At 37.9% G+C, this 25,275-nt stretch overlaps 1 protein-coding gene across 1 annotated transcript in view; it reads left to right on the plus strand.

Annotated features, from left to right (window-relative positions):
- The window catches only part of LOC122806915 (inositol hexakisphosphate and diphosphoinositol-pentakisphosphate kinase 2-like), a 1,544,141-nt gene that overhangs the window by 172,899 nt on the left and 1,345,967 nt on the right, over positions 1-25,275 (plus strand). Inside the window, exon 2 of the mRNA XM_044077730.1 lies at positions 8,334-9,258. Within this exon, the coding sequence (XP_043933665.1) occupies positions 9,112-9,258 (147 nt within the window). The 5' untranslated portion in view covers positions 8,334-9,111. The remainder of the gene's footprint in view (positions 1-8,333; positions 9,259-25,275) is intronic.

The following is a 25,275-nucleotide window of genomic DNA, read 5'->3' on the forward strand; positions in this document are numbered from 1 at the left end:
AGAGGGAGGGGGACAAATATTTGTCCCATCTGTTATTTGCTTATAGAGAGGTGTCCCAGGAATCCACAGATTTCTCAGCTTTTGAGTTGCTGTATGGGCACAGGGTGAGGGGAACTCTAGATTTGATTTGCAATGAGTGATAGGGTGAGTGTAAATCCCACAAGGAGTCTGCTGTGGCATATGTCCTACACCTCAGGAAAGGCTCAAGGAACTCAAGGGCTTGGCCCAGGAGAAGCTGTCAGGAGCCCAGCAGCAGAAAAAGGTCCAGTGTGACAGGAATGCTTGAGGCAGAGAGTATGCTATGGGGCAGCAGGTTATGGTTCTCATTCCTGTCAGACACAATAAGATGCAGGCAGCTTGGGAGGGCCTCTTCAAAGTAGGAAGGAAGGCCAGTGCTTTTAACTACATGGTAGAACTACTAGTCAGGAGGCAGGGGCACAAATTTGTACCATGTTAACACCATGAAATCTTAACATGACAGGGAGGCGATTGTGTTAAGTATTTGCAGTAGAAGGAAGGACTACTCTGAGAGAGATTCATGCCTACAGCCAGCCAGAAAAATCCCAAGTTACTATGGTGGATCCTAGGGTTGCAACCATATGATATAACAGTGCAGCCCTGTACTGGGGTTAGCAATGCCAACACAGATGGAATCTCAAGACAAGGTATGGGGTAATGTATTCCCAGATAGGCTCACCCATCTCAAACATTTCTCAAGAGGCACTTGAAAAGCTAGCTTGATTCTTTGAAGTGGGGGGGGGCGGTATGACAAAAGGAGGTACTGCCAACACAGCTAGCTGGAATTTTGTAAATAATTGTATGTCATTTGTGAATATCAGACTGATTCTTACAAGATGATGGTGTTACAAACATATTAGAACTGTATGTCATGTGTATATCAAACTGATTTGTACAGATATTTGTGATGAAAAGGTATTTGTAAAGTGCTTGTGTTTGAAATGTACACACACATGCCTTACTGGAGAGAACAGAAATGTACATGTACTATTATAACTGTTTGAATGTGTATGTTTTAATAGAGGAAACTGAAGGGTTAACCTCAGTTCAGCAAACTTTAGAAAAAAATATATGAAATTAAATCACTTTTTAGGCTAAGCCATAAAGATGCTATCTCACAGGTATCAGTGCAGCCAGAGACACAAAACCTATACTAGGAAGCTTTCTGTATTGTCTTTGGGGTGTACTAATCACTACTCTGGAAGCATAGATGCATGCAATTGTTTTATGACTTCCAGCACCTGCCAAAGATCTGAGCAAAAGCCCTTTTGTGTGTGTTTTTACAGGTAGGTGCTAAGTCCTGCCAGCTTCCAGCAATGGGGGTCTTGCCTGGGAACTAGACGTCAGATGACAAGAAGTGATGTCATTCTGCAAGTATCCCAGCAGTAAAATTTTAGATATTGTTTTGAGAGACAGAACAGTCTGTATTCTGTATTGGACCTGACAACAAGAAGAACCATTCACCCCATCATCTGCCTTGCTCTATTAAGTAATTTATTAGGGTATAGTAACTCTCTTAAATATAGTCAGGAATATAGTAAAGCTTTGTTTAGATATTGTTTTTCTTTATTTGTCTGAGCCATCCTGCAATGTTATTTTAAATATTTCCTGTGCTTTTGAACTCTGTCACTGTAAATATATGTTTAGTATTGTCTTGTTCTTTTATTATGCATTATTAAATATATTTAAACCTTTCATTGTGGCTGACCTTTGTAGAGATATTTAAATTCTGACAGTACTTGCATATTTATTTGGTGACACTGTGTGGACCACTCCTAATAGCCTTGTTTTTGGTCAAACTATCATTTGTATTAGTATTAATATTACACAGTGAAATTGGACTCCCTTTGTTAAGGGCCTTAAAGTAGCTGGTGAGGGGTTCTTGTGGCAGTGGTAACTACCTTATAGTCCAGGAAAAAGAGGGCATAGCTAGTAAATCTGTGCCAGCCTTACCCAGTGTGTGTGTGTGTGTGTGTGTGTGTGTGTGTGTGTGTGTGTGTGTGCATGTGTACATGCACGGGCATGTGTGTGTGTATGTGTGTGTGTGTGTAAAACAAATCTTCAAGAGTGCTTGTGTCAGATTCTTGGGCAGGGACATGAAGTAGTGGTTGGAAAGAGAGAGTGTTGGAGGACGTGGCTTGGAACCCTGGCTAAGGACTCAACTCTATAGCTGTGCCAGTGGGAAGTCTTACTGGGGATCTAGAGAAAGAGGGAGAAACCAGCCATGGACTGACTGTGGTCTCTGTCTGCTCTTAAGGGAAATTGCACTTGATGTAGAGAGCTGCATCTGGAAATACCGTGTGTGTATCTGTTATCCTCCTAGTGAACATTCCTCACAGGTTCCAGTGGTAAAGATTGTGGCTCCTTAATTACTGGTCCAATGGTGAGTCGTCACAACAAGCCAAATCTAAAGGTCTGTGGCTGACAAAGTTTGCTGATGACTGCAAACTGGAAGTAGTCATGAATCTCCAAATATTGTCAACATCCTGCAAGAGGGTCTTACACAAACACATGATTGTTTCCAAAGTCATGGCCTTAAACTCTATGCAAAAAATGTATTATCATCTGTTTTGGTAAGGGCAATGTTCCTGCTAACTACAACAGCAACAGCAACACCTTAAGTATGCACTCATTGGTGAGAGACTTGGACACACTGGTTGACAATAAGCTTACCTTTGACCACCATGTCTCCGCAGTGATAAAAAGGGCATTATGTATCACTCATCTCATAAGTAAGCTCATTGCCTCCAGAAGAAAAGAAGTTATAACCTCCCTGTACACTTCCCTCATCAGGCCAGTAATTGAGCATAGTGCCCCTTTTGTTATGTACCTTTTCAAGTACCTGCAACAATTGGAGACCACAAAGGTTCCTCACAAGGAAAATTCTAGATCTTTCTTTAGCATCTGCCCTATTTGGATCATCTGAAATCACTGTCACTTTATTCTTTTTCATGCAGACTACTCAGAGGTGATCTCTACATTTCATATAAGGCAATCTCTGACCCTGCTTTATTGAAAATGCTGCATCTCCATTAGTCAAATGGTACACGGGTTACTCACTTTAAAGACCTTAACCTGGTATGTGACATTATTAGAACCTGCTTGAAGGACAGATTTGCCTCACAAAGGTTACCACAACTTTGACACAGACTCCCACTTCATGTCAAACAGAGCACCTCACTGGCCCACCTCAAATGCAGTCTGGACAACTGAATGGGTAACTATAAATTCACCCCAGGGGTTTCACCTGCGTCCCTCTTGGACAGGGGCAATAGGTGCTGATTGTGGATGTAAGGATAGAACTTGGCTAGGGTTGTAAGGGCCCTATGGCCATTAGCCTAGTAATTTCCTGTGATCCTAAGACTTAGAAATTATACTAGATAACAATGGCTTGTTTTTCATGTATGAAAATCTAGAGCATTGTACAGGTGGCAAGAGCTTTGCATAGTTCTGTCTATCAAATTCACAGTCACAAACACTGTTGCCTAGTGTTTTAAACTTATCTTGGGCTGCAATGTGCTTCTACTTAACAATATTTCACGTGCCCTTTTGATTGACTGACTGACTGAATGCCTCATGCTTGTACTTTCTTCTTGAACAAAACAAAATGTCTTGGGCCACACTTAGCCACGAAAATCTTTACATATGCTTCACAGACATCTTTCAGCATTTCACATTTAGAAAGTTGAATTTTTGCTGACCTATGACCTTCAACATGGGTCAGAAAAGTAGGCTTATACTCCTCAGTCCTCATTCCAATATCTAAGCTGGTAGATATCTGCTCAGCTGTTTGCAGTCAGCTATTCATTCTTCATCTAGGTCACAAGTGGTATACCTAGATACTTCACCTTATCCTCCTGCCTTTTTGATCAGCCAAAGCCATGCACAGAATCAGTGCAAAGAAGTTCACTTTGTTGCCATTATAAACTCTCACGTTTGTAGAATTTCAGTTGTTTCTGTTGTTTCCTATTATATTTAAGTGCTTCAGGTATAAAAAAACATAGTTTAAGGAAACAATTAGAGGACATTTAAGAAATATATTTTGTCCTAAAATCTCAAGATGTTTTCTACTTTTAATGTTTGTTTGAAGGATGTAATTGCCTAAATGCTAACTCTCCTGTATAAGAGGGACAAGTATTAAGCCTGGATCATATAATCTAAAGCTCCTTTATCAGCAAAACCTGCAAAAATATGTTTCATTCTTGGAAAAAAAAAACTCTATCCTTTATCAGTGCCTATAGCAACAGCAGCTATTCCCTTGAAATCTGCAGGTCTGCTTACGTCTTGCTGTGCAACATGAATGCAAGTTTTATGTTTCTTTTTGAGGCTAAGACAGATTGAGATCACTTTCACACTATTAACAATTAATACGGCAACTGCAGAAGGGCTGGCACTAGGACACTTTTGTGTAACTGTAGCCTGTCCACTCCAGAAATAAGCAGAGCCCGTTAATTGCTAACTATCTTTTTTCAGTTGTTTAGAGCACAACTTTATAAAGAGCAGCAGGATTTCTGTGCAATCCCCTTTTGGTTTTATTCTTTGGTAGATGCAATGTATGATCAGTGTTCAAATAGCTACCATATCTTTCTTTGTTAAAAGTACGATTTGTTAATTAACATTTCATCGCAGATTCTGTTGCTGCTAATGGAGCTGTCCAATGGGCAAAATAGGTTGAAAGTACTTTTAACAGTTAAAACAATAGCAGCAATTTATAAAGTAGAAGGAGTAGCAAAGCTGAAGTGCGGAAGACCACACCTCTGATAAAGTAGAAATGGTTCAGATCCCACTACGGCCATTCCTCATAAAAGTTTCTCCACAGTATCCCATAGCAAGCCATTTAATCTCTGCTGTAGTCTGTTTCTACCTGAGATCAACAAATACCTGCATTCATTCTGTTGCTAAAACACATATTTCACCCAGCAGGGTATCCTCTGTAATTAATTTGTTTATAACTCACATTTTCTGCGATTATACCTATGTTCAATTATTTGTCTATAAGCAACAATCAAGCTAAGAAGAAGGAGACAGAAGATTTCATTATATAAGAATGGTTGGAGTTTAATAGGTGTCTGCATAAACTGAAATGAGTAAGGAACTGTAATTCGCAAATGAGTAAGACTCAGACTTCTGAATTCACCCACAAGTCTGTGTACGGTTACTGTATACTATGAGCAAGATGCACATATGTAATCGGTTTCTTTGCCCATTGTATACTTATCCCACAGAACAGTCATCATGGGGGTGGGGACACACCTGCCATTACGCTATTTCATTATTAGCGTGCTGCCGTTGATAGCAGTACCATTTCTAATCAGCATTTTCTTGTATTATCAGTTGCTGCATCCTCATTTGGTCACAGTGTGTACTGCTGTGTAGTTCGAGGACCCACAGCTGGATGACTAACTCAGGTCTGACTCCATCAGTAAACAATATAAATTATCTTGAGCCTGACGGATCACTGACAACAGTGATCATTTATGAAACTCAATCCTGCATTGGAGCAATTTCTTACAATGACACACAAATACTTTATTGACAAGTGACAGCTTGCATTGTATGAGGTAATTTAGTGCTAACAGTATAAGGTTTCATAGCAGTGTAAGGACAGTGACCCTGTACTACACCTGCATAGCTGTACCTTCCCCCAGGATGTAGCTCTACTAATTTACTATGCAGTCCTTTTCTCAAACTACCTGTGCTATATAAGGCTTCAAACATATCTGAGTAGTTAAAGCTATGGCATGGTACAGAGTACATAATATTTAGTACTGCACAGGTGCAAAGTATTTGTCTGAAAATTTCAGCCAAGTAAGTACTCAGGCTGGGCATATTAATAGGAAATGGCACACATAAAGCAGGGTGCTTGGGGGGCCCTGTACCCCCATATCACCCTTTGTAATTCACACTCTAAGATCTCTGCATTTTGGAGAAAGAGTGATGATTGTAAAGCAAGTAAATGTCTGTCTTATTTTTTCTGAGGAAGCTGCAAAATCAGAACACTGAAAAGTTACTAGCGTGCAAAGTGTAAACAATTGCTCATCTGTGAAGTGACCACCAGCAAACAAGCTACAACCACCTCAAAACACTGTGCTGACACAGCTGAGATTAAAAATACTTCTTTAAGAACATTGTTGCAATGTAAAGAAGTAAACAGTAAAACAGGCTGTCCAGCTTGTCCAGCGCATAGGAGAAATGAGAGTCCTTTGGGGGAGTGGTCTTTACTTGACATCAGCATTTATACTTCTGTTTTACAACGGGTCTATATTAGAACACCGAATATTCAAAATGTCGAGTGTTCTAATATCGAACCCTATCAATTGAAAATACTAAACATCGAACATTCAGAACAGCGAATTTTTTCCTAGGGAAAAAATTTGCTGTTCCAAAACACATTCACACAACACAAGCACACCAAACAGCAATCCACACACATACACCTAAACTCTTACACCTAACCCTACACTAAACTATGCACACACCACTAACTATCCACTTACCTTAACCCAAACCCTAACCCTAAGGTCCGTCACTATCGCACACTCACCTCACCCGCGCACTAACCCTAACTCACCTAACCCACCCTAACCCTCACGTCCACACAATTGTACACATACCTAACCTACTCCCTAACCCTAACTCACCTAACCCGCCCTAACCCTCATGTCGACACAATTGCACACATACCTAACTCGCACTCAATCGCACACTTACCTGAACCCGACCCATAACTTTCCACCAGAGCGCTGAAAATATCGAAGCAACAGAAATGGACAACTGAATTCTTTCTCTAGGAAAAATTCGTTTTTCTGTTTCTTCGATATTTTCAGCATTCGCTGAAAACGGGTCGATATTAGAATACTCGACATTTTAAATGTTCGATGTTCTAATATAGACCCTTTTACAACATATGCACACTGGAAAATACAGAAAAATGTATGAGTAGGTTCCTTAAAAAAAACAAATGCAGAACAGTTGGAGAAGTAGGTTGGGCTATCCCTAAAATGTTATTTAAATGTAATTGCTGTTTAAAATGCAAGGACAAAATTGTCTGAAATGTAATATGGTTCAGTAGGTAGCAGACTTACCCCTTTGGTGCTAGAAGAACAGAAGCCTGTGGTTATATTCCAACTCCAGGTGACTGGTTTGCTAAAGCTTCATTACGCACTGGGGGGATGCTGGACTCCAGGGTGTGCCATCCTTCTGATGAGATATTAAACAGAGGTCCCAGCTGCTTGAGTTGGTTGCAGCTCAGGTGGATGTAAAAGAACATACAGCACCTATCAAAAAGAGTGGGGGAAGTTTTCCGATGCAATGGCCAAATTTTCTCTAGTAGTAGAAATAACCACCACAGGTCTCCCCTGAAAAGAGACTACTAGCCTAGTGGGAATAACCCCATCCGCAAAGGAATAATAAAAAATAAATAAAAATTGTGTATTTAGAGTCCTTTTTGAGTCAAAATAGCTGCAATCAATTCAGTTCTTATACTGTTTTGCAGATTATATGTAGCTCTGATGAATATTAATCATTAATCAGGTCATTAGAATGGCTTTTAACAAACATTTCAGGAATTATATAATTCTGTCCACTGTTTTGGGGGAAGTTTAAACCCCTCCTTTTCAGGTACAGTAACATAATTGTAGAATACTGCCAATTATTGGCAGCAGCAATAAGATATTTTCATTGACTCACCCAGTTAGGCAGTTACTCCTCTTTTTATGTCTTTGTTTATCACGTATGCAGGAGAAGCAGACTGCAAGACAATGTAAACACAAGTGCAGTAACCGTAAGCCATGTGCAGAGGTACAAAGAGTTTACAAGTCAGAGTTTTTTTTGGTAATGCTGCATCTGGAAAAATTACAAGTAGAGTTATTTCAGTTATGTCAGTACAACTTGGGGTAGTCAAACACCACAGTATGCAGAAATACCAAAAGTACTAAAATTGCCTGTTTACATGTATTATGTTTGATGTGGACAGGAAAAGGGATGTGTGTTGTCTGTACTTTAGAACATTTTACTCTATACTTTAGAACTTTTCACCGCTACTGCTCACTAACAATCACTGACTTCTACCTAAAAGCACATTTTGTATTGCTTGATAAACAAAACCTTTCAGATTTACAGTGATTGTTAATTGAGTTACTACTGATTGGTTTAGTAATGTCTTATTATCTGAAATCACTGAATGTTTTAGACATATGTTTGAAAAAAAGTTATTGTATCTTCAAAATTACAGTCGCATTTGTGTTTTATACAGATTATAGTAAATTATCATCTTTTGAGATTTTTTTAATCTTGCTTCTTTATTGTATTTGTAGGTATCTGCTGCAAATCATTACATCCACAAGCTGATAACAACTGAAGAAGAAGAGACATGAAAGGGCACGATAGCTGTGGAGAATAAGCCAGAGAGGACTGTAACTTCAGATAAAAAGTGGTCTGCAGACTGGGGTTTCAGATTGCACCAAGTGTACATAGTGAAATTCCATGCTCTGGGGGCATCAGTATTCTAGGAATGCTTGTGGAGGACAAATCTGTTTGCTTTTGTCATTGTCTGAGAAGCCTGTATTCTTGGAGTGCACATTGTGGAAATCAGTCACACTGCTAGTGACGGAACAAAGGTTCATTAATGGTAGCTGTAAACCATGGAGCTGTCTGTGATTTCCAGCTGCATACAACAGGAATACCACAGAAGTCTAATGAAGGATTAAAGCAGGGATTCCTGGCAGCAGTTTTTAAGCCGGCTTTCTTTGATTTTTACAGGATCTGTGTGTTCTGAGATTCTTGACTGTTTCCTGACGGGAGTAAGAATGAGTGTGCAGACGAAGACCATACTGGAACATCCAGTAGCTCTGCAGAGATTATGTACACAGTTTACTATAATTAACAACAGATGAATGACTCTACTAATTACACCCTGATCCTCCTAGTATGTCTGGACATGTTAATTAAATTCCCTTTAACCAAAAACCACAGGAAGATAGCATACTTTTCTGTACTCTGACGCCACTGTGGTCATCTCTGTCTCCTGTTTTCCCACTTGTATTATTTACCTATGATGGGCTCGGACCGTGATGAAAAGGCAGGGAGGCTGTGATGTCATCACCATTCAAGGACAAGAACTCGGCTCCGAGGTTTTTTGTTGGCGAGGAAGACGATGAAACAGATTTCCTGGAACCAAACATGAAGACTGACGAGATGGAATACTATGATGATGATGAAGATGAAGATGAGGAGGACACGGTAAGAAGTGAGATCAGTTCTCTACTTACAGGATCTGTTTTACTACTTATTTAGGCTATGCTGAGAAGAGATTGTTAGTGATTGTGGACTAAAGAAGAGTGGAATGCACTATATAAGTCTACACTTCCCCCTGCAGAAAACAAGAATATTCTTTTATGCAGTGTTATTTGCGTAGTATTCCAAATCACATTACAAGTAATGCAGAGCTGCATAAAACCTGTGGAGCAGTCAGCATGCAGAGCAATCGGAATGAGGTGTGTGCATGCCTATGTGGGGTGGAGGAGGGTGTGTAGTTGTGTGCGTGCATGCGTGTGTGTGTGTGTGTGTATATTACAGCATTGTATTGTTAACACAACATATAGTTTTATGAATAAGTAGATAAAAAATAAAGAAGTAAGGAATGTTTTAAGTAGTATGACAGCTGAGTCATAGAACACCTTGACCAGGTAGTTAGTAAACAATATGAAGCTTATAAAGGCAGACATGTAGTCCATACATACTAAAAATATCAGTGATGAACAGAAGCATGGCATGGCCAAAGTGTTTCTGCAGTAGTGTTTACCAGCCTTGCGAGGTGGAGTGTAGGTCCGTGTGTACCTGTCATTATGGTTAGGATTTCATATCTGCCTAAAACTTGTAGAGTCATTATGGAAGTCAGCCTTGCATGGGTTACTTTTTAACCTGGATAATGACCAAGGAAGAGAAAAGGTAACATGTATGGAGATGTGAGTTTATGAGAAGAAGCAGTAAAATGAAACGTAAGTGATAACTGCCTCAGGAAATCCACTGTAGAAATATTCTCTTTAATCTGATTTAACAGTAATGCTGTGAAACAGTGCAATTTTGGGATTACTAGGAAAGAGCAGAACTAAAGTTTTGGGGGAGTAACCAGTCTGTTATATTACCTGTCTTTTCCAAAGGAAAAAAACTAACTAAATGCAGCCTTTATGCATGCAAAGAAAGCTTTTATTTTCTTTACACTAAAAAGTAGATGGCTCAGAAACAGTCTAGGTAACCATTTATCATTAAGAGTGATAAAGGCAATTAGAGGCTTGCTGTCAAAAAGCTAAACTCTTTTTATTGTTTTGTATTACTCAGATTTTTGTTGCACTTTCTATTGTAAATCAGGTATTGATCACACCAAGCATGTTTTGACATTGTATCTCTTAGGCTTTTAGCATTACAAGATACACCCACTAGAGGTGTGCAGGTCAGCTGCTGTTAGTGCCTCAGCTTCCATGTAGGATAGGTCTCAATGTTCTTTGCTGCTGCAGGTCACAGCTCGTGTTCCTAGTACAAGTTCTTCAGTTTGCTTACAAAGTAGTGTCTGTAATTCACCAATCATCTGATTTATGAGGAAATGTTTAAAACATGAAAAAGGGGATACATGTTTAATTTAGTATAATATAGTTGGCAGCTGCATTTGTGAACTTATAATGCTTCCTTATGGTAGTTGCACATCACAGCAGGGTTATTCCATTGCAACAGCTAACAGCCACATTTGTCTGAGTATGTGATCAAGGGGATACTAAGAGAAAATATGTCTTTATTGGTGGGTGGGGGAAGCAAGATGCAAAGAATTAAGCAGCCATCTGTTCACCATCAATCTAAGCGTGGAGAAAAGGAATTTTTTATATGCAAGCTGTACTCTCCCTGTTAGGTTAGCATATCAGTTCAGTGTTTACTTGTGCTTCATCACATGACAACTGAAGATCTACAGTCACATCTCCCTTGAATCAATGTATTATATGTCTTCTGCTAACCTCTGGTCTCTACCAATGAATTCTCCTGATGCAATATTGCCCATGCCTAGCCAGTTTACAGGCATAAAGGAGAGGTTATTTCTGCCATATCAATGTCCCAAGTTAACATGCTGGTCACATTCCAGAAGACCCGCTAGGGAAGGAAATGGGATTGGAGTAGACAATGGGCAACTTTTTAGTTTCTCTTGGGAGATGGATGTAGGCTTTAACTCTGCATTTTAATCTTTTTACCTGGTTGAGGTAATGGATATTTGTTGCAGACAGGCAGCAGAGCTAGGAGCATAGACAGATGTGCACAGCAACTCACACCCACAAACACACAAATGCAGAATCTTGCAGTAGTTCTTGCGATAATGTCACACTGCATGTCAGGTGCCAAAAGAAATATAACACGATGTAGTATAGAACAACAAAAAAGTCCAACCCTGCACCCACTAGAGACCGTTTTCTTTCTCCCTTCTGTGCCAGTCCAGTTTCACTAGTAATATATGTAAAGTCCCTGAGTCTGTGCCAGTGGGCTGGTTGTGATGATTGTAACAATTTCAGTAAATGTGACTTTTTTTTGTTTTAGTTAACACAACAATTTGAAATGCTCTGAATGTTAAGGATATACAGACAGATGCTGAGGGAAAAGAGACTAATTAGTAAAAACTTTTGAAAAAGACATTAGTGAATTAAAAACCCAGAGCAGTTACAATGTATATTGGAAATTAACACTTGGCTACTATCTTTCTTAAGCTTGTAGATTTTTCTGAGATGGGGTGAGTACTCACAGTACTTGTCTAGTACTAACTAAAGAAAGGAAAACTGTTATTGTGTAATTTTCCTAAAACACAGCTTTTGTGATGTTATAGCTTTTTCCTTTTCCAGAAAGCTATTGCAAAATGTACTGCACAAGGGATTCAAATCCATAAACACCAGAGTTTCACAACTGCACCAGACTTTTTGATGTCAGTAATAATGCTGCAAGAAGTGTTATCACTGAGAAGTATGTGAGAACTGTGGGAATCATATGTATTGGGACAGGTTGTGATGCTTTACTGTTATAGCACAGTTCATAGCAAAATCAATGTCTGCAACATTCCCAGAGCTTTGCCTGCTTCCATAAAGCTGCTCTAACTAACAGGATATGAAGAACATAAAATGTTGTGCATAAGTTGTCTGTTTTCTTTAGACCCATGCCACTCATCTCAGCAACATCGGCAGAAGGGTACAGATGTTCACCTGATTTCTAGAAAATTAAGTAAGCGACTCCAGAAGCAAATTTAAAAAGGAAGCCCTCACTACTCACATGTAACCTTTCTCTGAAAGAGCCTTTTCTTCATCAAGATGTTGCTATAGGGATTAAAAAGGGAAACATAACAACTAGGTGCAGACTATGCCTTCTTACAGCTCATATCCAGGGAAATCAGACCTTAAGCTTAGAGCCCAGTGATATGCTCTAGAGAGGAGAGGAATGAAGATCAGAAGGACTAAGACAGAATATATGTGTGTGAATGAGAGGGAGGATAGAGGAATGGTGAGGATGCAGGGAGTAGAGTTGGTGAAGGTGGATGAGTTTAAGTACTTGGGATCAGCAGTTCAGAGTAATGGTGAGTGTGGAAAAGAGGTGAAGAAGAGAGTACAGACAGGGTGGAATGGGTGGAGAAGAGTGTCAGAAGTGATTTGTGACAGACGGATACTAGTAAAAGTGAAAGGGAAGGTCTAGAAGAGAGTATTGAGACCAGTTATGTTGTATGGGTTGGAGACGGTCGCATTGACAAAAAGGCAGGAGTCAGAGCTGGAAGTGACAGAGTTAAAGATGTTAAGATTTGCACTGGGTGTGACAAGGATGGACAGGATTTGGAATAAGTATATTAGAGGGTCAGCTCAGGTTGGATGGTTTGGAGACAAAGTCAGAGAGGCGAGATTGCGTTGGTTTGGACATGTCCTGAGGATAATCCAATTCTCAACTCTTTATTGTGCTCTACAATAGTTGATAAAGTCAAATGATGCACATCCATGCAGTAAATGAACATTTAACAGCCTTTTCAGTGAAAATGTTCCCATTGTGAATATTTGATTGTTTAAGAATCTTAATTTAGGTAATATTTCCAAAAAGAACGGTAGTGGATAAGGTGTTAGGAATGCTTTGCTTTCTTGGCCATTAATTTAAGATGAAATAAAACAAAATGCAGTTTTACCATTCCTGCAGTTTGTTTCATTACAGGCTGACTGAAGATTCCAGTGCTAGTGCAAGCCCTGGCAGAAATAGCTGCACATCGAGGATCAAGTCAGGGAAGTGCTCACCCAGCTGTCAGCCTTCCAGTTGTAGCTAACCATTCCAGTTTCAATACGGAATTACTATTAAAGGCTGAAAATAAAATGGATATATTGGGAAAAGGATGCTAAGGATGGAGCTGACAGGTAAGTGGAAAAGGGTAATGCCTAAGATAAGGTTTATGGATGTGGTGAGAGAGGACATGCAGGTGTTTGGTGTGACAGAGCACGATGCAGAGGACAGGAAGAAATGGAAACAGATGATCCGCTGTGGCAACCCCTAACGGGAACAGCCGAAAGAAAAGAAGACTTTTGTCCAGAGGAGGTGCAGATAAGTGGCCCTAAGGTGATTAAGATAGAAGAGCCATGGTGGTACTGTGGAATGGCCTAAAGCCGTGCTGAGAGTCGGCGAGCTTTCTGTTTTGAATAAGAAAGTGCATGATTTGTTTGTGTATGCATCTTTCCATGATTTTAGCTAGTGGTGAAAGAATGGCTATAGGTCTAAAGTTAGATAATTCTGTGGAAGTTCCCCCTTTATGGAGAAGTATAACGTGTGATATTTTCCATACTGCTGGGATGGATCCTTCTGAGATGGGTCTGTTGATCAGGTTAGAAATGGGAATTGCTATGGCATCAGCTGCTTTTTGAAGATATTCAGCTGGGAGGTGGTCAGCAGCTAGTATAGTAGGTTCTAGCTTTTTGAGTAAGGCCCGGATCAGGTTGGTAGGTATGGTTTGAAAGGTAAAGGTGGGTTGGGTGCTGGGTGCATCAGGGCTAGATGTGCCAGAGCTGGTGTTTGTGTCCGATGGAGTGAGATGGGTAGCTAGAGACTGGATAGTTTCAGTAAACAAGAAGTTGAAGCGGTTTGCAATTTCAACAAGGGATTTATAAAGGGCAGCTGATTGGGTAGGAGTGGAGGATCGACATAGGATGAGAATATTGTTAATACCAGACCAGAACGTTTAATGGTTTAGCTGATATTTTTGTTGTAGGAGGGTGCAGTGATTTTTTTTGTCTAGAATGACAGATTTTTTGGTATGGTTCCTTAGCAGCTGGTATCTTACTTGGTCCATAGGGGCTTTGGTAACATGCCACCTGGCCCAGGGGTTGTTTCTTAGTTTAATTTTGTTTTTTGTTTCTTTAGATAGCCTTGGTGCAACCGTGGCTTTTACACAGATGGTACGGGTAGGAGCATGGTGGTTAAGGATAGCCAGAAATTTGGTATTGAAGTACTCAACTGTTTTTGTAATGGGAGTCATTTCAAGACATTCCAATTACATGCTTTGAGCTCTTTTTGGAAGTTGTCAAGGTTAAAGTTCCTGACGTTTCTTATAGTTTTGTCGGTGGGCTAGTTGGGAATGTTGGCTTTGAGCCTAATGATATAGGTAAGGCAGTGATCACTTAGATCATCGGGTAATGTGCCTGACTTTTACTTTTGGGGGTGGCTGTTAATAAGTATCCAATCGAGGAGTTTAAGAGGAACAGGTGTTCCAGTCAATGTTAAAGTCCCCCAAGACAATGATTTCCTGGGGATAGTTAGAAGCCATCGGATGTAAAATATTTTCTAGGGTATTATCATTCTTGCCGGGTGGAATATAAATACAGACAAAGTTTAAAAAAAGCAGAATAAAATATCATTTTTTGCAGTGAGACAAGTCCACACCGCACCCCCTGCTAATTATATATACCAACTCCACGTTTGCATAATCTATATATATATATATATATATATATATATATATAGAGAGAGAGAGAGAGAGAGAGAGCACACTATACTCACAAATGTGGGAAGAATATATAAAATGAAACAGGACGGGGGGGGGGATTTGCAAAAACATAAAATAATAAACATAATCTTTGAACACATATCTCACTGAGTTTTCAAAGTCCCTAAATCGCTTAGTCTTATATGGGAAGAATTGTTGTACATTTCTGCTGTAGGAAGAACTGTTTTTCAGACAGTATGCACGTTTTTTTTGAAAAACAGAATTTTATTGATGACTTACTAGATGTGGGAGTCTTTCAAGACATGCATGCTTTCGTTAAACAGTAAACATTATAGTGGTGTGAGTTTTGTTGAAGATTAAATTCTAAAATGGGGAGCATTCCAGAAAAATAATATAAAAGTCTATAGTACCAAGATGCAGGAGATCACTGCTTGAAGCAGTTAGCCATTTACCTTTCACAGAAGCAATACAATTGTGGTCTGATTCTCAGTAGGTGATATAAACCCACAATCTTTGTTGGGTGTAGTCTGAAGAGCTTTGTACTGCATGCAAAGCATGGAGTGTGAATGCCTTCTCCAGCCAGTGAATAAGACTGCATTTACCCATGGAGTTACAAGCTTCAGATGTAACAAACCTTGGCCCTGCCATCTCATAGCATGTTTTCAGCTAGGTAAGAAAGGTAAAGGTGGTGGTTTTAATGCGGAGATTAAAATAAAATCAGGGATCAAACAATGCTCCTAAATATCTAAACAGAATGAATTCTGACAGAATTGTTGAAAAGGTCTCACAGCAAGAGGGACAATACTTTTAAGATCATTGCTGAATTCTAAAATCATGTAATGTTTTAACTTGTTTTAACTGGTATTTAATACATTATTTCTGAATAACTAGTGACAGCCTTTACAAAAGTCCAGCTGGAATGATGTTTAAATACAGTTTCAGTTTGGCATAGGTGAAGTAAGACACTGTTTCATGGAAACTTCTAAGAATATTGAAATGTTATGTTGACTCCAAGATTTTTACTTGCATGACATCACGGAATAAATATAACATAACTCCTATGTGAGCTGGAGTGAAAATAAATTGTTGGATAAGCTGGAGCTGCAAATTAATTGAGTAGCTGGAGAAATAGGCAGACAAGGTAGGCAAAGTTCACGTGGCATCAGAGTCTACATTCTATGGTCATATAAATAACCTTACCTGAAAAGATTAGCTGTCCCACAATGGAAGAGCACACTGGCAATTAGGACACAACATCACCAAGTTTGTCCTACTCTTTATAAAATGGGACCTTTTAAGAATAGCTAACTTTATATCAGGCTATGGATTTTGGTGTATGCTAGAGAATAAGATGCACTTAACACTGGTGGCAGTATCATAACCTCACTCCCACCAGTACACTATGGTCACCTTACCTGGACATAACAGTAGAAGTGCCACTTGGTTTGCAATGATCCTTGTTCCCAAATATTGTTACAGGGTAGTAGAAGAAGGATTTTATTTTAATGGCACAAAGTAAAGGTTAATTTTCACACTACTCATTGTCTTGGCAGGCAATTTTAGTTGATTCACCTGTAGACTTTGTAAGGGTGTGATGAACCAATCATTAGTGTTGGAACTGTTGTACATTCTCCTTAACACAGCAGGAAACACAAAAATACCTGGATAGAGGCACTGTTCTGACTCTATTAGTGGGAAGGTAGGAAGGTTCATTTATGACCCTTTTCTCTTCCTTCCTGATATGTACACATCAGGTTTTCCTCCAAGCCCAAAGGAAGGGTAGGTGCTGTCTAATGTAAGAAATGATGACATTTCACCAAATTGAATCACACAGATGTATCAGCATAGCTCCATCTATTCTAACAACTGGCTAAAATGAAGCTCCTAGCCACACCCTCTGACACAGTAGTGACACTTACTTTAACAAATGAAGAGAGACACACATGCGTATGAGGTCACAACTTTGTCTTGTTATGTGATATCACAAGAGGTGACTCACGTCATGCAAGCTCCCTAAATTTCACGTTCTATGAAATGGAAAATGTTTGCCATGCAGTAGGCCTTAAAACCTTGATTCCATTCCCTGACAGATTTGCTCATTCTGAAAAGTCTGTAACACTGCATTCTTCTGGATCATTGGAATTATTTTTTTACAGGATTACCTATCTACTAATTGTGTTTATCATGAACTGGTACAAAGAAATACAGTTACTGAAAACTGAACAAGCATCAGCCCCCTTTTTCAAAAACAGAGCATTGCCATATATTCCTCTGGGCAGCTTACATTTCAAACTTGCATTTGTTTCATTTTGCAAGTGTGGGATCTTAGTTGTCTTTTAGAAAACATAACCTTCCCTGCTTTTAAAATAGACTTTGGCAGCAAACTTAGTTTCCTTTCTTGGAAAGTTTTATTTTAGTTGCTGTGTTTCATCTTGCAAAACGTCAGCAAGTCTGATCCTTTGTCGTTAAAAGCCTTTCCTCATGCTTTGTAAAGACAGGGTTTCATTTTTCATAAATACGGAATTCTTACCTAATGTGGTTTTTGAGACTATTTAAAATGAATCCACAGCCAGGCTGTAATGAAACATGTATGCATATCCCTGTTCATGATATCGTAGTGGTTCAATTGCTTTTGATCAGCCCAACATGTATCACACTGCTTCCCAATTTTTTTCTTTCTCTTCTAGCGATTGGAAGTTTTGGTTTACTTTCCATTGGTATATAAGAATAATCTAAATTCTAAACATAGCTTGTTAGTATGACACTTTTTCTAGTATAATGAAGAAAAGAAAGAGCTTCCAAACAAAATCAAAAGTCAGTTCTCCATAGTTAGGAAGGATTTTACTTTTTCATCACTGGAAAGCAGGTGTCAAGATGCCTATTCTGTTGCCTCTGTTTTAAAGCACACCCTCTTCTACACACCTTCACTGGATTTTATAACAAACTTAATGATTTTCAAATACCTATTTTTTTTCTTTTCAGGTTTGTAGAGGTGCTGGAGCCCATTTTGGTAAACAGCAGATATAAGGCAAAGAACAAATTCTGGAAGGAATGCCAGTTCATTGGAAGATATGCATACACACACACACACACACACACACACACACACACACACACACACACACACACACACACACACACGCACACACACATTTATGGGCAGGGAGTTTGGAGGTTTGTCAGTATACCTGTTAACATATCTTTGGAGTGAGGAAGAATAGGATACTTCAGGATCTGGAGACTCCATACAAAAGTCACCCAAGGCAGGAACTGAACTTAGGAACCAAACATTGTGAGGCAGCAATGTTAACTACTGGACCAGCCTCCTGCCTTTTTTTGGCCAACTATATCTTACATAATCCAAGCTCAACTGGGAGGAGTAATTCTAGCTTCTCAACTCTTTATTGTGCTCTACAATAGTTAATAAAGTCAAATGATGTACATCCATGCAGTAAATGAACATGTAACAGCCTATTCAGTGAAAATGTTCCGATTGTGAATATTTGATTGTTTAAGAATCTTAATTTAGGTAATATTTTTAAAAAGAACGGTAGTGGATAAGGTGTTAGGAATGCTTTGCTTTCTTGGCCATTAATTTAAGATGAAATAAAACAAAATGCAGTTTTACCATTCCTGCAGTTTGTTTCATTACAGGCTGACTGAAGATTCCAGTGCTAGTGCAAGCCCTGTCAGAAACAGCTGCACATCAAGGATCAAGTCAGGGAAGTGGTCACCCAGCTGTCAGCCTCCCAGTTGTAGCTAACCATTTCAGTTGCAATACGGAATTACTACTAAAGGCAGAAAATAAAATACTCAGATTTGCTCACCTGAGCACTCACATTAAACATTACTGCCTCAAAATTCAGTTGGCTCACAGCCTATGCTAGGCTTTTTCTCCTCCTCATCACACTCACTTTCAAGTTAATCAATGACAGCTACTATCACCCCTCTAAAAAAACTTGCTTATTTTCAGAAGCACATCTTATTCAATACAAAAGTCCAATGACACTCTGAGTCAAACTCCATTTCACTTTAACTAAGGTAGAAACTCCTTTGTCACGCTTACACCTACAGCCTGGAAGTCTGTTCCAGAAAACATCAGGGCTGAACCTAACCTTCAAAGCTTCAGAAACAGTTCATAAAAAACTTCCAACAAAGCCCACACTGTATATGCTTTGATACTCTTAAGTAAAAGTCACCGACTACACTAATTTAAAAATAGTGTTAAAAGCTGCTTAACTATTCAGCTACCTTGCTGTCCTCTTTGTTCCCCTCTTCTCATCCTCTCTGTTCTGTGCTGTACTCACTACCTTTACCTGTTACCTTTTATTCCAACCCATCACCTTCTCCCTCTCATTGCTTCTGACTTTACTGTCCCTTACCTCTCACAAAGTCTCCCTAGGCTGTACCTGAATTTATTACAGATCCTTGATCTCGGACCAAATTCCATGTTGGAATGTCCCAAGACTAGCTACTCCACATAGTCTTCCACATCCTCCTTTCTTTTCACATGTGAAAGTGTTTGATTTTTAATTGACACTAGAATGGTAAGCATTTATGACAAGCTGTGTGTGTGTGTGTGTGTGTGTGTGTGTGTGTGTGCGCACGCGTGCTCGTACTCATATGTCAAAATTATTGTCATGTACTAATTGTATATGTAAAAACTATTGTCATGCATAAAATATATTTATATATATATTTCACATTTCTTGTATATTATTTATGGTATGGCTTCAAGGCAGGCCTGGGTTATGCCAAAAAAGGGTCTTCAGACCAATGTGCTTATGCAGTCAACGATGTAGCATGTATTTAGTATGTATATATGTATAAATAAATAATGGAAGCAGTGTCTTCCTTTTCTGGTAAGACACTTTTTCAAGCCTAAAATAGTTTCTTTTACGTGTTTTTGTATTTGAGGCAGATCTTGTTTCAGCTTATGTCCGCTGGAAATTCAGGAAAATACCTCTTTTTCTTCTCATTTTATAGTTATATTTTAGGAGGGCAGCAGTTTCCCTATCAGCCCTGTGTCAGACTGATATGGAGTAAGCTCTTTTAGTCTTAGAGGACTTCAGTGCATGTCTGCTTTAGAGAAGTGATTATCCTCCTTCTTTTCTATAATGTAGAACAACAAATCTCTAAGTGGCTTAAAACTGTTCTACTGATTGAAAAAAATGTTCCTGCTGCATACTAAGTACAGCACACAGTCTGTGCTGTCCACCGATTGACTCAGTACATCAAGAGGCATATATATATATATATATATATATATATATATATATCTGTATACACAGTAAACTGCACTGTTATTCGTAATGCCTGACATGTTAGTGGCACAAGGACATTTCTGAGTGTGAAGCTTCTAAGTTTTTGTTGAACTGCAAGACGCAGAGAAGATGAACCTAACTAAGGACCCATCCGGGGGGGTCCAGTTGTGCAACATCTGATCTAGTAAGATTAGATCCATTGTTTTTTATCTCTGTTGAGAAGTATAGCAGAAATTACCTGCTACAATAGACCATTCCAAAGAACATAGATGAGATTGTAACAGCTTTAAAACAAAAAGATGTTTGAAATAAATGCATGAGGGACAGGGGAGAAGGGAGAGATGGCAGGGTGCCCTTGACCGTGTTGGGACTTTTCCTTGCAGACGATGTACTGCGTGTAATGAATTTGGAATACTGATTATTTGTGCATTAGACTTAAACTAAGTCCTTCATCAGATCTATTCATTATAATTGCTGTCACCCTTATGTACTCTAAATAACCAACAGCTAATATGGCCCAAGGTCACGAAAACAATTTTCACATTTTATAAAATTTAACTTCAAAATAAATGAATAATATAAAAATAAGTTGGATATAGATCATTAAGTTCAAATAATAATAAACTAAATAAATTATTTTATATTAATTTTATGTTATACACTTATTTTTATATTATACATTTATTTTAAAGTAAAATTTTATAAAATGTGAAAATTATGTCAGTGATTGCAGCCTTGGTAATCACTACTGTTTTTGGATTCTATGAGGTATTTGTGTTCTGTGGCGACTTTTTAGCTGCTCTTCCATTCTTTTTTTGTCGTATGTATATATATATATATATATATATATATATATATATATATATATATATATATATATATATATATATATATATATATATATATATATATATATATTTATATATATATATGTGTGTGTGTGGAGTTGATTTTGTTTAAAAATAGCTTACTCAGCTGGGATGTATTCTCACTAGTTCATCTTATTCAGCTTATTACCTCTTACATATTCCTCTTCCCACTTAAATTTATTTCTCCCTCTCTTACTACACCCATAAAACTTTTAACTCATCACATAATAACAACACCTATAATTGTACAAAGTGCAGTGCACCCTGACTGATTTTTTTTCTGAGAAGAATTCCTTTATTCTTCATCTGTATGTATGTTTTGCGATTTATTAGTATAGTAAGACATCAGAATAGGGTGTAATAAAGCAGCAGAGAGGATTAAATTATCAGGAGGAAGTTTCCAATACAGAGTGGAACCTTCAGTTAAAAAGAAAAATCAGACTATAAGAGAAAAGTAGGTTGTTACTGTTCTGTTGTGTAGATAGTGCAGGACATACTTTTAAGCAGTATGAGAAAAAGATACTTATGACTTGATTGTTATAGACATCATTAGCAAAGTTTAGCGAAGTCAAGGTAGATTCTAGTTTCAAGGCATCTGCTTCGAAAGGATTAGCAAGCAAATTTCTGAGAAACTCTGTGTGAGAAAGCCAGTCACTGTAGCTTGAAGCAAAATAAAGGTGCTACTGTTTACTGATCTACTTACCTTGTCTGTTGATAGGAAGTAATTGTGAAAGAAAAACAGAATGAAACTTTGCAAGTGATGATTATGTCATATGCTAACTTTGTGAAAAGTCACAGTGTGTACTTAAGGATGTTGCATTTCTGAAATGGATTGTGAAAATCTTAAAAACACGTGGACTGCATTTTTTTCTGTGTATTCCCCTATTTCATTTCTCCTTGTATGTAAACCTTCAGTTTCCAAAGTTGGATAAAAGACAATTTTTTCTGGAAATAGTAGAAACAGTCTACATATGATAGAGAAATGTGGTTAAAATTTCTGAGCAGATAATTTCCCAGTATACTAGATTTATGTAGAATTCTTACCTCTCAGCCATACAGATTTTTGCAGAATGTCCAGATTTATGCCCCATATTTTTGGTCCATTTTTCATAAAATTGTGTTTTTTGGCAAATTAGTGGCAAGTCATTAAAGTCTGAAGTTAAAAAATAATGACAGACATTTGGGTTTCAGACTTCATACCATTCAGAAAATTCATGCTAATGTAAAAGCTTTTATTCTATCAACTTTCTAAGTTTGTAAGAACAACATTTAAACATTGTCCTTATTTTTGGGCCTTTGTCCCACTTTTATTGATGGCGTTGTCCAGATTTCTTGCTCTAAGAGGTTGAGAGGTATGATTTTGGCAGATTTTAAGTCCTGTAAATGGCAGTAGAAAACTTAAAAGTTATTGAAAACACATGAAAAGTACTTCTAACTAACTATGTTGAACTGGAGTGAGGCATAACATTTTCAGAAAGACCACGATTGAAACTGTTACTACATGTATCCTGGGTATGGTAAGTCTACTCTGCAGTAAGCACTAGTGAGTAAGCATGATTTTGGAAAGGCTATAATTGTGGAAACAAAAGTCAGTGAAACTAAGGACACATGGTAAATTGGGGTAAAAAAGTAAATTTTCAAAAGTATGTCGAAAGTAATGATGTAGCAACATATACTATATACTAAAGTATTGCATGCCTGCAGTTAAATGCTGGTAAATGGCTCATTGCTGAAATTGCTGAAGGGCTGGCTAACAAAGCTATGTGTAATAAAGTTGCATATTACATTTATCGAACTGCGTACATGAAAGGAATGTGTTGAAAAGTCCTGTTATGACATAAACCATATGAACTATGTTGTGGGAAGGATTACCCCAAGCAACTGTGGGCCTTTACAGTGAAAAGAAAGGTTCATGAAACTGGGTTTCAAAGCTGGTAACTTCACAGTAGATTCTGAGTTGAACTTTAACTAGCATTTGAAAGTATTAATTGCTACAAGTCAGAATATGGCATGCTGAAGCAATGAAAATTATTGCTTTACATACTACAGAATTCAAAACATAGCTGTTTTTAGATTTGTGCATTTATTCTGTTCTAAATCCTGGTAAATTTGTAGTGTTCCAGACACCTGGTAAAAATCTTTTGTAAAAAAAATAAATAAATAAAAAGGGGCTAAGGAAATGTTGTGTTAGAAAATTCTGCTGAGTGGTGTTAATGACAAAAGAAAAAGAGAGAGAAGTAGCAAAGCACAGTGCATGTGTATCTACCAGTATTGGTGAATTCTATGTAATTATTCACAATGCCATTTTTCAAAACTGCTCACTAATGAACCGTGGATAGGGATGTAAAATATGCTGCTGGGAATTGTATACCATTAGGCAAGCAGACAAAATTGCAGTGCAGAGCTTGAAATTAAAGAAATTAAAATTATTTTATAGATAACTGAACATTTAGAAACCAGGGCTTGTATACTGAGATAATGTAACCAAGCAAAAGCAGGGCTTGCCAGAAATAAAATAGGTGTTCTTCTGGAAGCTAATTGCATGCACAGCAAATATCATTTGTTATGAATCTTTAACACAGTAAGAGATGTTGCTTCTAAAAGCTAAGCCCTATAGCAAGTAGAAAGGGGTTCTCTAATGTGAAACATTTTAGTACAAGAAGTAAAATTGTGTCAAAACCTGGTGAAATTTCTCAATTTAGAAATTGGTTGCTTTGTAGAGTTTATGGATTGAAAGCCTGGTGAAATTTGTTGTTACATACAAATTATTTGTACTAAAAATGAAAGGCAAAAGAGATAATAAATAACTGTGCTGAAAATAGATCTGCTGTCATATTAGATTGTGCTTAGATTCAGTAACATTTGTTTCCAAAAAAAGTGGTACTACTAAATCAGGTCTCATTACAAACAGGGCTAAGGTTCTAAAGAATTAGAATGCTTTGTATCAAATTTGTCCTGCTATGCAGAAGCAAATGTGTGATTTCTACTCATTTGTTACAATGGTACAAAGTAAAGTTAAAACTTTGAGAGTAATGGTTGTAGCTTAAAAAGTCTAAGGAAATGGACTAAACTATGCCGAAGAGATGAATTTCTTTCTGAAACTAAAGATTACCAAATCATGAGAACTTATACTTTGTTTCAAGATGCATGTGTTAGAGTTTAAACTTTCCCAATGTGGAAAAAGAATTTGATAGATAAGGGCCAGTAATTTTGCCTGTTTAGTGAAATTCAGTTACTGGCTATTAAGTAGATTACCTGGATGCCAGCAAAGAAGAAACTTAGAGACCCTGAAAGAAAATCAGCTAGAAAAGGTGAAGAAAAAAACACTGAATGGAAAGAATCCTGCAGCTACTCAGCAAAAGTAGTTCAAGTTCCAGCTTTGGTACAAGAGATGGTTTCCAGTAATTTAAAGGAAAAAGAAGTCAAATATACTCAGAATTGACTAAAATAAATGAAATATTGAGTGAGTATATCAACTCAAATAACAAAAGCCTGAAAAAATGGAAAAAAATCTTTAAACAGATATTTAGATAAACTGATAAAACTGCAAAAATTCAGAGGTTGGAATGAAGAAAAGTTTGGCTGAGTATGAGACTACTCAAGAAGAGCTGTTAAAAAATGGTACAATTAGAGGACAGAACACACAGAGAAACATAAGCTTTTCTACTGTTCCAGAGAAACTGGAAGGAACACATTGTATTATGTTTATGAAAGCACAAATAAGTAACTGGACTGGTATTCCGCAGCAGGATTTGTTAACTGAAAAGGGACACATTGTATGTGTAATGATATGAGGTATTACTGCTAGCCATGCAAGGAGAAGTAGGTTAGTGGATGTATAGCTTATGCCAGCACATCTAGTTGGAATTTTGTAAAAAAATATATGTCATTTATATACCAAACTGATTTGTACATATGCTTGTGCTGATAATGTATTTCTGAGGTTCGCGTGTGTTAAAATGTATCAACAGTGTGCCTTGCTGGAAGGAAAAGAAATGTACATGTATTATTGCAACCAAATTAAATGTGTACATTGTTACAGCATATACTTGAAGGGAAGAGGTTAATCCACCTGACTTTGAAAAATATTTTTGAAATTAAATTACTTTATAGGTTAAGCCATAAAGATGTTATC

This window comes from Protopterus annectens, chromosome 7.part0 (assembly GCF_019279795.1).
Source record: "Protopterus annectens isolate FY-2018-M chromosome 7.part0, PAN1.0, whole genome shotgun sequence".
Taxonomy (NCBI): Eukaryota; Metazoa; Chordata; order Ceratodontiformes; family Protopteridae; genus Protopterus; species Protopterus annectens.